Below are 12133 nucleotides of genomic sequence, written 5' to 3'. Positions count from 1 at the left end.
GACAAATTATATTTCAATGCTTTTGCATTCTCTCTAAAGTATTGTGTTTTCCTTTAGGAAACTTCGTTTTATTGCAAAAAAGATTGCATTCCCCCGAGAAACTTTGCATGTGCATGCAATACATTTGTGTTTGCTTGCAAAAGTATTACTTTTGTGAGTGAACGCAATTCTTTTGCAAAGCAAACGCAAATGCATCGTTAATTTTAGGGGAAACCAATAATTTTTTCTTCTCCTGAGAAACCTTGTAATTTGCTTGCAAAAACATTTACCTTTTTTGCGAGAGTATTGCATTGTCCTGAAATTAACTTCGCATTCACTTGCAAACTCAAAAACACTTTATTTCACCTCATATTATTCATACATCACAAAAAAACTTTACACTGGTTTTAGAGGGAACACAATATTTTTGCAAGTGAACCAAAAAGCATTGAAATACAATTTTTCCTCCCAAACAGCACTGGTCTCCATTGACTTTCACTGTTTGGAAAAAAAAAACACTAAGACATTTCTGTAAATATCTTATTTTGTGTTCCACAGAAGAAAGATCAAAGAGAAGAGACGGATCAAAACAAAACACTACAGGACGATCCGTGGCTACAAGGCGAGGCAAATTTACAGTGATTTTACCAAATTAAAGGCTTTTCTGAGAACAACTGGAGTGTGTGATAGAAAAACAGAAGAAGAAAGAAAGCTGAAAGAGAGAGCAGATGGACGAGTGAGAGGAGAAGATCCACACCGGTGACGGACAGACTGATCCGAGGTCAGATCTGCAGCTGTCAGGACCTCACTGACATCAGATCAAAGATCAGAGGTCACACCCATGATAGCTGCAGGACGGCTGGAGGTGTTTCCTGTGACACACACACACAAAGTTAACAATATTTGAGTTTGTCATTAAATGACTGATAATGTTCAGAGTTCATCACAGTCACATCAGGAGAAACGTCACGCGTCTGTTCATCGACACACACCGACTTTATCTGCCGAATCTCACCTGACCTCCATCTCGCCCTGCACACCTCCTGCTGTGGCCATAGATCAATCAATTAATCAATCAATCACCTAATCTAATCAGTGAAGCACTAATGACTACATAATCAAGAATCCTGATGAAAATCTACTAATTAATTATATATTAAATGTAAAATTAAATAAAAATGAATTGTTACTAGAGTTAAAACAAAGTTGATGTTTATTAAAATGTTAATTAAAACTATAACTAAAATATACAATAACTACAAAATTCACTAAAATATGAATTCACAATCTCAGTGGAACTTCAAGCACATATTTCCCATCGAAAGGGTTTGGATGAAGGAGTTTGAGTCAGAGGTGTGTGAGTTTAGCTCATGAGATAAACTGCAGTTTGACAGCTGGAAACACTTTGTTTAGTGGTTTGGGATCTTAATGTCCAGCTTCACGTCTCACCCGAACCGCTCTGGACTGAAATGCTTCAAACGGCTGAACGTGTGCTAACAATCCTGACTCGTGTTTCTCCTCACTGTCTGTCTCTGACAGCACTGGAGCTCTTTGTGTGGCTCAGAACGTCTCGTTTCTGTCTCACACGTGACGCTCGTAACACTTAACCCGTCCGTTGGTGTTCACGTGTAACGGGACACACTGCAGCGGTTTGGACAAACACCTCCTGCGCTTTCCCAGAGTCCCTCAGTCAAATCACACAAAATTACCACCTTCATCTGTAAACGAGACACAACATGGAATCTGCTCTATTTTCAGCTGCAGCGGCTCATGTGACTGAAATCAAACATCCAACAAAACACAAAGCGCTTCCTCCTCTCACCTGATATCGGTCTTCATCTGAAGAGCTCAGTAACGTCTGGAGTGTCTGACCGCTCACCTTCACAATCACATCTAATGACACAACTAAACATGAGACATGGTGTCCACCAGACATGTTCTGAACGCTGCAGAAACTGACACTCTTACTCAGTATTTCTGACTTGTTTTTTCAGTACAAATATCCAAACATCCTAAGATCAACATACAGTTCTGAAATGACAAATGACAGAAGATACTGAGTCTTGTTTTTGGAGAAACTGATCAAAAATTCAAGATCAAAACAAGAGCAAATCAAGTTAAAAGCAAATCAAGCAAATTTTTAAAACGAAAAACAATATTATTTTTCTGAGCGCACTGACAGATATTTGTCCTTGTTTTAAGCATTAAGATTCAGAAAGAAGCGGTTACAGACTGAGACACGTGGAGACGCTGAGCTTTTGCTCCAGCCAATCACAGAGCACCATTCCACAGGCACAGGAAGTGCAGAGGAGGAGGAGGGTCTGATTACAGGAAGTGAGCTGCAGTTTCTGTGCCGTCTCTGGAAAAGTCTGTCTCCTCCTCTCTAATGGCTTTTCAATCTGTTCTCCGTCTCTACAGTGAAGCACAAACACACTTCAGACTGATGAACACATTGTGTCAGTAACCAGAAGTGAGTCGACTGACCAGAACTGATCCTGAGAGGAGCGACGTCATTGGACCGAACAGAGACTGAGCTTCATCTTGTCAAACCTGCAGATTCAGAGTCTGAAAACAGGCCATTCTGGATTAGGATGAGTTTGTTTGCTCATCAGATTTGGAGAAATGTGTGATTCCATCACTCTCTCACCAACGGATCCTATGCAGTGAATGGGTGCCGTCAGAATCCAAACAGCTGATAAAACATCACAATAATCCACAAGTAATCCACACCACTCCAGTCCATCAGTTCACATCTTGAGAAGATAAAAGCTGAAAAAACCATCAAGACGTTTTTAACTAAAAAACGAGTCCATAATCCATAATAACAATAATAACAATTTGTTTAGAGCTGTTTAGAAAGGTCCAGTTTTGGCTTGTAAACGGTGCTTGATCTGTGCAGATTTCTCTCCTGATTCAGACCAGACCACTTTTTCACTAAGAAGATCATGTAAGAACTGAAGTGTTTCAAACAGACAAGCACAGTTCAGCTGAATGATAAAGTTTAACCTCTTTATGTTGTTCTGATGTTTTGTGTTCATCTGCTTCTCCCATTTGTGCTCTGTATAGACTAATACAATCAATGATTTCAACTGATTCCTATTGAACTGCAGCTCAAACTATTTCAAATCTAGTGAATTAAGCTACAAACTTCAAACTTCATCATTTGATTCGTGAATCATTTGATTCAGATCGGGACTTCGGAGTCATTTGATTCGTGAATCATTTGATTCAGATCGGGACTTCGGTGCGGCTCTCCAATGATTTGATTCAGATCGGGACTTCGGAGTTATTTGATTCGCGAATCATTTGATTCAGATCGGAACTTTGGAGCGCGGATCGCGGATCAATTAGATCGGGACTTCGGAGTCATTTGATTCGCAAACCATTTGATTCAGATCGGAGCTTCGGAGTCATTTAAATCGTGAATCATTTGATTCAGATCGGTTCTTCGGAGCGCGGATCATTTCATTTTGATCGGAACTTCGGAGTCAAGTTATTCGTGAATCTTTTGATTCAGATCGGAGTTTCCATATACTTGTCTAGATCGACTTTGAATAAAATAAAGATATTTCTGTTTATGTATGTGAAGTTTATCTAGCAAGAAAACACAAAGTAATTAAGTTATATTATCCTATTTTCTCTTTTGAGTAGTCAAACAATCAGAAGAAAACATCTTCAAGATAGAAAGAAAAGTCACTTACAAAATGAGATCAGATGAACATGAATAAACCTGATTGAAATGTCTCTCTGTGGTTCATTGGCAAACAAGTGAATGAATCTTCCTCAGAAGAGACAAAAACAGCAATTCACTTCAATGTGTGACTTACGTTATAATTACGTCCATAAGCAAACACTGACCTGACAGAAAACATGTGAAGCCTGATGTGGCTCGGCCTCGTCTCACTGGAAAACGTCCTGAATCTGTCCAATCAACATGAACAGCTCAATCCTCATACAATCATAAAGGGAATGTTGTCAACCCAGTCATTTACTCACCTTAATATTCACAACATCTTCTTGAAATGATCTTAACCTTATGAAGCTTCTGTACCATATTTCTAAAGCTTCTAAATGATCAACATGATCAAACAGTTTCACACACAATTTACTCCAAGTCTTCTGTCACCTGACCGATAGTTTGACGTTTTCTAGAGCTGGTGATTCAGGAGTCTTACCGCTGTCAAATCTTCACTGATTTCTATCAAGTAAGCGTCAGAATAACTGTAGTCATATTTCAACACGTACTGGACTGAAGCAGCTCGGCTTTACTTGATTCTCCATGAATCATTTTTTAGTCTCAAATCTGATCATCAGGATCTTTTGAGGAACGTTTGTTTCAAGCTGTTTTTCTTTCACTGTTCCTCAGTGGAGGAATGATCTTCACTTCATCTCTTGAGGAACGTTTATTTGTTCATCACTGGATTGCATTGCATTATATGTTTGGATCATTTTAGTCTAAACGCATATTATTGGAGATATAGAGTGAACACTGAACACTGATATTTACATCACTGTATGTCAGTATCTGCTACTGTTATACAGATCTCATTGATTTACATTTCATCTCACTTTTTGGCAGGGTGGAAAAATCATTCATATTTTACACTGAAGTGTAGTTTTGAGTTCTGTAACTTGCAGGATGTTTTATTGTAGAAAAACACTGTAAATATCAAGAACAGTTTGATTCTCTGTTTCATGATCTCATTAAATGGGAGGCTGTAATCACACACACAAATATAAAATCAAGTAGAAGATAAAAACATTCATAACTGCATGATTGTTCATCAGCGTCTCAGACGCTTCAGCAGCTCATCAATCGTCACAGACGTTCTTCTGCTCATTCACAAACAACTCAGTTCTGTTTGCATCCCTAGCCTTCATCATCCTCATCCTCACTCCCAGGGTCCCCAGGCTCCAGTGGTTTTAGGGTCACAGTGCGGGTCATCTGGCGGAAAGATGACGGGTTTGGCCTGTTTCTGGTACTGCTGCAGACGTCTGAGCAGGAAGGACACCACCTCCGGACGCTGATGGGAAACCTCCTCACGCTCCTCAGGATCCTTCTCAATGTCAAACAGCATCACCTGCTTCAGCGGCTCAGACGCCTCCACCGGACGGCCACCAGGGGGCGCAAACCACAGAGGACAACCTGAGAGAAGCCATGAGCTCCTGTCACATGATCACACACAAACACATCTGCTGATGTGCAAAACAGGCCTAACGCGTGACCCTGGAGCACAAAACCAGTCTTAAGTGTCACGGGTTTATTTGTAGCAATAGACAACAATACATTGTGTGGGTCAAAATGATTGATTTTTCTTTTATGCCAAAAATCATCAGGATATTAAGTAAGGATCATGTTCCATGAAGATATTTTGTAAATTTCCTACAGTAAATATATCAAAACTTAATTTTTGATTAGTGATATGCGAAGAACTTCTTTTGGACAACTTTAAACACGATTTTTTCTATTGTGATTTTTTTGCACCCTCAGATTCCAGATTTCAAATAGTTGTATCTCGACCAAATACTGTCCTATCATAACAAACCATACAGCAATGGAAAGTTTATTTATTCAGCTTTTCAAAACCTCAATTTCAGAAAATTGACCTTTATGACTGGTTTTGTGGTCCAGGGTCACATATGAGCTAATTTCATGTCGCAATAAAAATATCAATAAAAACTTTCAATCAAATACAGATTCAAGGTTTCTGTAGGCTTTATGAAGGTAAATGTAAGACTTTTTAAAGACCAGGAAAATGTATTAAATAAATTGTAGGGAAGTGTTTTCATCTTGTTATCCAGTAAAATGTCTAAAAGATTCTTAAATCAAGACATGAAAAAAATTATTTACTGCAGTAAAATATGTGAAAATGAGCTGAGAGTTGATCAAATCATTGTGATCTGGCTCAGATTCAGACAAGAATCATGTGTTTGTGCAGTTTTCCTGCTGATCAAGGGAGAATACGAGACTTCTTCACCTTACTAACGGTTGGAATCAGCATTTTTGTAATATTTTTGGAATCAGCAGCTCGAAATGAGTAAGAAAGCAGGATTTCATCCAGCAGACATGAATCACACCATCACACGCTAACAGCTCCTCACGTGTGTCTCCAGTCAGGAAAATGAATGAAGTTAAAGATGTCACGCACCCGGGTAACCCGTGAGAAGCTTCCAGTTCTTGTAGCGAATGGCGGCGTGAACCGAGATGTTGAACTCCGAGCGAGACCCGAGAGCGGCGGCCCGAGACGATGACGAGCGCAAAGACTCCTCCAGAAACTCTCCCGACACCTCGCCGCCAGGACCTGAAGGAGACACAGAGGAAATAACAGCTCACGTGTGTTTCTGACTCCAGATGGGAGTGAAACCAGATTCTGGTCTGAGTGTGAACCGGTCTCTGACTCACATGGAGAGGTGTCCACATACAGCGGGTCGATGTTGTGCAGAAGCTCGACTCGAGGAGACGCTTTACCACGACTGAAACACACAGTTACGCTCATCTGATCAATAGGATCAGAATCATATTCATCAGCACAGGTGCACTGTCTGACAGGTGTGTTTGATGATGATGATGATGAAGAGCTGCTCTCTCACCTGATGGCGTCCCACACGTTGAACCCGTCCAGAGGTTTGGTGCCGTTCGTCGACGCCCCGGCCAGACCCACAATCGTAGGCAGCCAATCAGAGACGTGGACGAGCTCTCGACTGACGGCTCCGGGCTGCTCTATCAGCGGTCCGCTCACGAAGGCCACGCCCCTGACCCCGCCTTCCCACAGCGTCCACTTCCTGCCACGCAGAGGCCAGTTATTCCCTCCCGTCAGCGTCTGACCACCGTTATCTGTCCGACAGAGAGGAAACAGCGCCACCTTATGACTGAGCAGCGCACACACAGACTCTCTGCAGGTTTGATGATGGACAATTTAAGACTTTTAAAAAATGCAGCTTCCAACAGATCTCCATTAGTTTTCAATTCATTTTACTAACTAATAACTGGAATATCTTTGTTTGATTCATAAATCAACATACATTTACTGAAGAAGCAAAGTGACACAAAATAAATTTTGTTTTCTGAAAACTGAGTGAGTTTATGATTAAAACAAGAACAAATATCTGCCAACGGGCTCAGAAAAATCTATTTAATTCAAAGGAAACATGTTTTCATTCCCCAGTGACAGATGTTTGTTCTCGTTTTGATCACAACTTCATTTCATATTGTTTAATTTCTCATAAAACAAGCAGCGTTGACAGATTTGGTGTGTTTCTGGCCAACTGGGATTCTTTTGATCGGGTTGGACTGGAAAAAATGCATTGGGCTGCTTGGATTAGACTGATGTTATTTTAATACATTTGAACATGTCTGTAATTAAGAAAGTCGGCCTATCACAGAAAACAGTCAGCCTTTAACATCACTGGTTCAGTTTAACCAATCAGGGCAGGGGAGGGAGAGCTGTCAATCACTTTGCCGTCAGGTGTTGCCGAGATGTGACAGACAGGTTTTTAGTGTGATAAGGGACCAAATTTGAAATATGTGCACTAAAGGATGGAAGTGTGACCTGTTACGATGAATGAATTAATGGAAATAAAATAGAGGACTATGACACCTGTCCATCCTCATGTGCACACTGCATTCTGGTAAACACCCTGACAGCGTCTCAAAGAGGTTTGAGTTAAATTCATCAGTTTTGACTGAGTGTGTAAGTTCTGTTAAATGTCCTAGAATGTGCACTTCAACAAAGTCGCACTGTAGATCTGACTGGAGTTAAAACGCATTATGAAGTCAAGCACATTGTTATTATTATTGTGTTGTTGTTTATCTGACTAGTGTACAGTAGGTATCAATAAATGGCACACTTTCTTCATCTGCTGTGGTTTGTGCATGAGCGCGTGTGAGATGAGCGTGTGCATCCACCCGAAGTTTGCTGCACTAATTAGTTCCTTAATTCTGATCACCACGGGGCTTTTTTTCTCTGCATATTAATTTGGCTTTTTTTTGGTGACATTGAAAATGATGCATGTGTTTTTCCAAGTGTTAAATGAGCTTGTACATTTTTTGGCTGCCATTTGAAAATATAGTTGACATACTTTAAATTTGGACATTTTTGTCATATTTACTCACTCTCTTTTACTCATGATGCATTTCCCCGTCTCCTGGCAGGGAAACGGATTCATTTTTATAATTTTGTACTGTGATCATTATTTAGTGTTAAGGAGGTAAAATGGTCCGTATTAATCTTGCTTGACATGGTGACGAAATTCTACAGAATTCATTTGGCATTGGATGTTGTGAGCATGTTTTTCTTGGAATTATTGTTTGGACTGAAACCCGTTGACTCAATCTGGCAACACTGAAAACAAGACCTCATATCTTCATTTCATATCTCCAGTAAAGGAATTAAGTCTTGAATTAAGGTTGTTTAGATATCTGTACTGGAAAACAAGACAAAAACACTGAAGAAGAAATGAGGTTTTCAGTGCATGCAGTAGTAGTATATTTTTATTTAATGCCATGTCAGCATCTTAGGCTATTTTCATGGCAAAAACAATTCAGTGCATGCAACATGTAATGCCACGACTTTATGAATTTAAGGCTCTGATTTAAGACCTTTTAAAGCGTTCGTGGAAGAGCCAAATTTTTAAGAGCCACAGAAAAATATTTGACTGATTATGCACATTTATTCTCCGTCATGATGTGGATGATTTGATCCTCATATTTCACTACGGTCCAAATTATTAACTGCCATCAAAAGACACGACTCCTGATAATATATGAAGATCTTTGAGTGGGATGTTTGCCACTTCAGTTCTTTCTTAATGTACTTCTGAATGATGCTCAGCCTTGCCTAATAAAGATCAGTCAAACTAAACCAGACTCGTCCCGTCTGCTGTGACGTTCACGATCTCAGTACCTGTTGAGAAAATGAAGACGGTGTTGTTCCAGAGTCCGGTGTCCTGCAGAGCTTGACTGATGTTCCCCACGGCCTCGTCCATGGCCGACACCATCCCCGCGTACTCGCGGCGCAGCTGGTCCTTGATGAAGCTGTAGGGGGCGACGTAGCGCTCGGGAACCTGCATGGGGCCGTGGACGGCCTGTAGCGCCACATACAGGAACAACGGCTGCGACACAAGAGAAACGTCAAAAAACACTGCAGAGACAGCTGAGATTTGAGAAAACCTAGTGCATTTATAAAGACGGTATAATATGGTAATTGATGGCAGACGGTTGTTCTCATTATTTCTTATAACAGCTGAAATCAGAGTTGCATGTCTCCCTGTCTGATTGTTACATTCTGATCCCTGTTTCTGTTCAGACAGAATGAATTTCCTGTTTCTAACAGCTGAGGGTGATGTAAGTTTTTCTAATGCCACACCAAAACACGCCTCAAAGATTCCTCTAAGCAGAACTGAAAGTGACTGGATTAATATTACGTTATAGTCTAAGTATAATGTTCAGAAATGGCAGGTCAACAATTTTACTAGCTATTACTACTAGACCAGATTTACATTTGATTTTGGTTACAGGTTTTATTTTTTCAGCATTGCATGCAGCGTTGTTTTAGTTGTTGTTGTGATTTAAATACTAAAATTAAATATTTATTAGCAGTTTTTAAATACAATTATTAATATTGACAGCTTTTTTAAGTAGTTTTATTCTTATATTTCACTAAAATATAACATGGACTAAGATGGAATGAAGACTTTGTCGAGATAGATGGCTGAAATGTGCTCAAAATGTAAGTAAAATGTAAATGTACTGTATAACCATTTGTAAGTTAGTTTTTTTAAAAATGCATTTAATTTGCAGTTTAAACAATTATTTTCTGCATTTTTACGGCTCAGTTTATGTTTCTGCATTAAACTTTTACTGTTGAATTTTCTCATTCAAATCTGACGGATCGACGCGGCGTCTGATATTCGGTCATACTGACACCGTCATCGTCGCTTCTCACGTCAGCTCTGAAATCACGTCAAGAAAATAAAATCATCATTATCCCTTGGTATGAACTGTGTAGGTAGTAACGAGTGTGTGTACTTTCTCAGGTGTGTGTCGTGTGATGATGTCCGTGGCTCTCTGGGTGAAGAGTTCAGTGGAGTATCGTCCCGTGTAATTATCAGCCACGTCCTCGCCGTCCCGCAGATCCAGAGCGCAGCGCGTCACGTTCAGAGGAGTGATGAAACTGCATCTGTGATGAGTGAAGTAATCCTCGGAACCCGTCAGGTAACCTGCACACACACACACACACGTCACATGATCCAGGTTATGACGACTATGAAGCGTCTGTTCCTGTTGCAGTCAGGCGTCTGCTCTGATTCACTCGAGTGCGGCTGAAGCACCTACCGAAGAAGCTGCTGAATCCTCTGCGTGTGGGCAGACAGTCCTTCTTGAACATGCCCAGATGCCACTTCCCCACCATGTGCGTGTCGTATCCGGCGTCCCGGAGGAGCTCCGGCAGCAGCTTCTCGTCCAGAGGAACACAGTACGGCTGACACGGCCAGATGATCTGATGCTGCAGACCCGTGTGAATCTGACACACAAACAACACGCTTACACACACGCAATACTGACAGCGCCATCACACACCGATCACTGTTAATCCTAGGTGTACCATGGTGAACACACACACAAACATGATGCCATGCATTTTTATAGCTATAGCTTAAATATGCACTAGTAAAAACTACTTAGAAAAGTTATATGAACTCGCATTAGTTCTACTTCCTTAAACTCAAACCTCATGTCTGAAACAGATTCAGGAACTTAATTCAGTTTGACATTTTCATTTCTGAGATATAAAGTGAATATAAAGTTCAGAAGAACAGCATTATCTGAAATAGAAATCATTTGTAACATTATAAATGTCTTTATCATCACTTTTGATCAATTTAAAGCATAATCATCAGAAATGTTTCTCAAGCAGCAAATCAGCATATCAGAATGATTTCTGAAGGAACAGGTGACAGTGAAGATTCATTCAACTTGAAACCACAGGAATAAACTTTAAAAACATTAAAAGTCTTACTGTTCAGAAATGGTTGACTGGTAGTGTATAAATAAATCGAACTGCAGTTGTTAGTGAAGGCTGCACTAAAATGTTGCAATGACAAAATATTGCACTAAATTAAATATTCAAATGTTACAGATAAGTTACAATAATGCTGTTGTAATACTAATAGCAATTTTATGATACATGTTACAATAAAGTAACACGTTGAAATACTTTGTAACCCTAGAATGTGATGAAAACAGCTGAGCTGAGATAAAAAAAAAATTCACACGCTTTTCCAAAAAAATAAAAAATATATCTAATTATTATTTCAAAAAAGGCTCACTAATGACACATCATTTGGATACTTATTGGAAAAATTTGCGATTAAACGGGTTGATATATGACCAATATACATGCAGTGTTTAACAGTACCACGGTAAACACACACATAAACATGATGCAAATGAAAATGCTCTAATGAAAAGCCGTTATATGAACTTTATTGCATTTGAATTCTACTTCCTTAAACTCCAACATCACGTCTGACACCACAGATGAAATTCAGGAACCGAATTCCGTTTGATACCACGGTATTGCCACAGTACTTACTGCAGTCTGCTGCAGAGAATACCCACAGAGAATACACATATTCACAGTTTAAGGTGAGTTCTGACCTGGTAGCGGCCGGTCATCAGCTGGTTCCGGGATGGAGTGCACAGCGGCTGGACGTAGTAATTCTCCAGCCGAACCCCGCGCTCGGACAGCCGGTCCAGATGAGGAGTCCGGATCTCAGAGCCGTGGTAGCCCACATCATTCCAGCCGTAATCATCCGCCAAAATGAACACGACATTCGGCGGTTTGGCCGCGACACGAGCGACAGAAACGAGCAGAAAACACAACACGAGTTTCCTCATCCTGAGCTTCAGTCAGACACGGAAGAGTCGCTCACGAACACACGAGTCATCCGAACCGATTCCTCTCACACACCGAGTTAAAACTGAACTGTGATAAACTACTCAAACTAAGTCAAACCCGGCGGGAAGCTGCAGAATCAACACCTGAGTGATCTCGGATCATCAATATTAATTTCGACGTTCCTTCAATAGCCAGGCCCTGCTTATGAATATTAATGAGTCATGTGACGGTCATGAGTTTTCCGTCTTCTTATGAAG

The 12133-nt window shown here is 40.3% G+C and overlaps 1 protein-coding gene across 1 annotated transcript; it reads right to left on the bottom strand.

Annotated features, from left to right (window-relative positions):
- Nucleotides 1-4590: 4590 nt before the first annotated feature.
- LOC127162124 (arylsulfatase B-like) lies at nt 4591-12091 on the bottom strand. Its single transcript, XM_051104929.1, has 8 exons — nt 11636-12091; nt 10313-10499; nt 10007-10197; nt 8883-9090; nt 6571-6814; nt 6383-6453; nt 6129-6281; nt 4591-5125 (listed from the first exon to the last, which is right to left on the bottom strand). Exons 1-8 carry the CDS (start codon nt 11873-11875, stop codon nt 4872-4874), a joined length of 1548 nt encoding a protein of 515 aa, XP_050960886.1. The 5' UTR covers nt 11876-12091; the 3' UTR covers nt 4591-4871.
- Nucleotides 12092-12133: the final 42 nt, after the last annotated feature.

This window comes from Labeo rohita, unplaced genomic scaffold (assembly GCF_022985175.1).
Source record: "Labeo rohita strain BAU-BD-2019 unplaced genomic scaffold, IGBB_LRoh.1.0 scaffold_84, whole genome shotgun sequence".
NCBI classification, from domain to species: Eukaryota; Metazoa; Chordata; class Actinopteri; order Cypriniformes; family Cyprinidae; genus Labeo; species Labeo rohita.
Note: the sequence above shows the minus strand (reverse complement) of the source record. Positions and strands in the feature narration are given on the sequence as shown.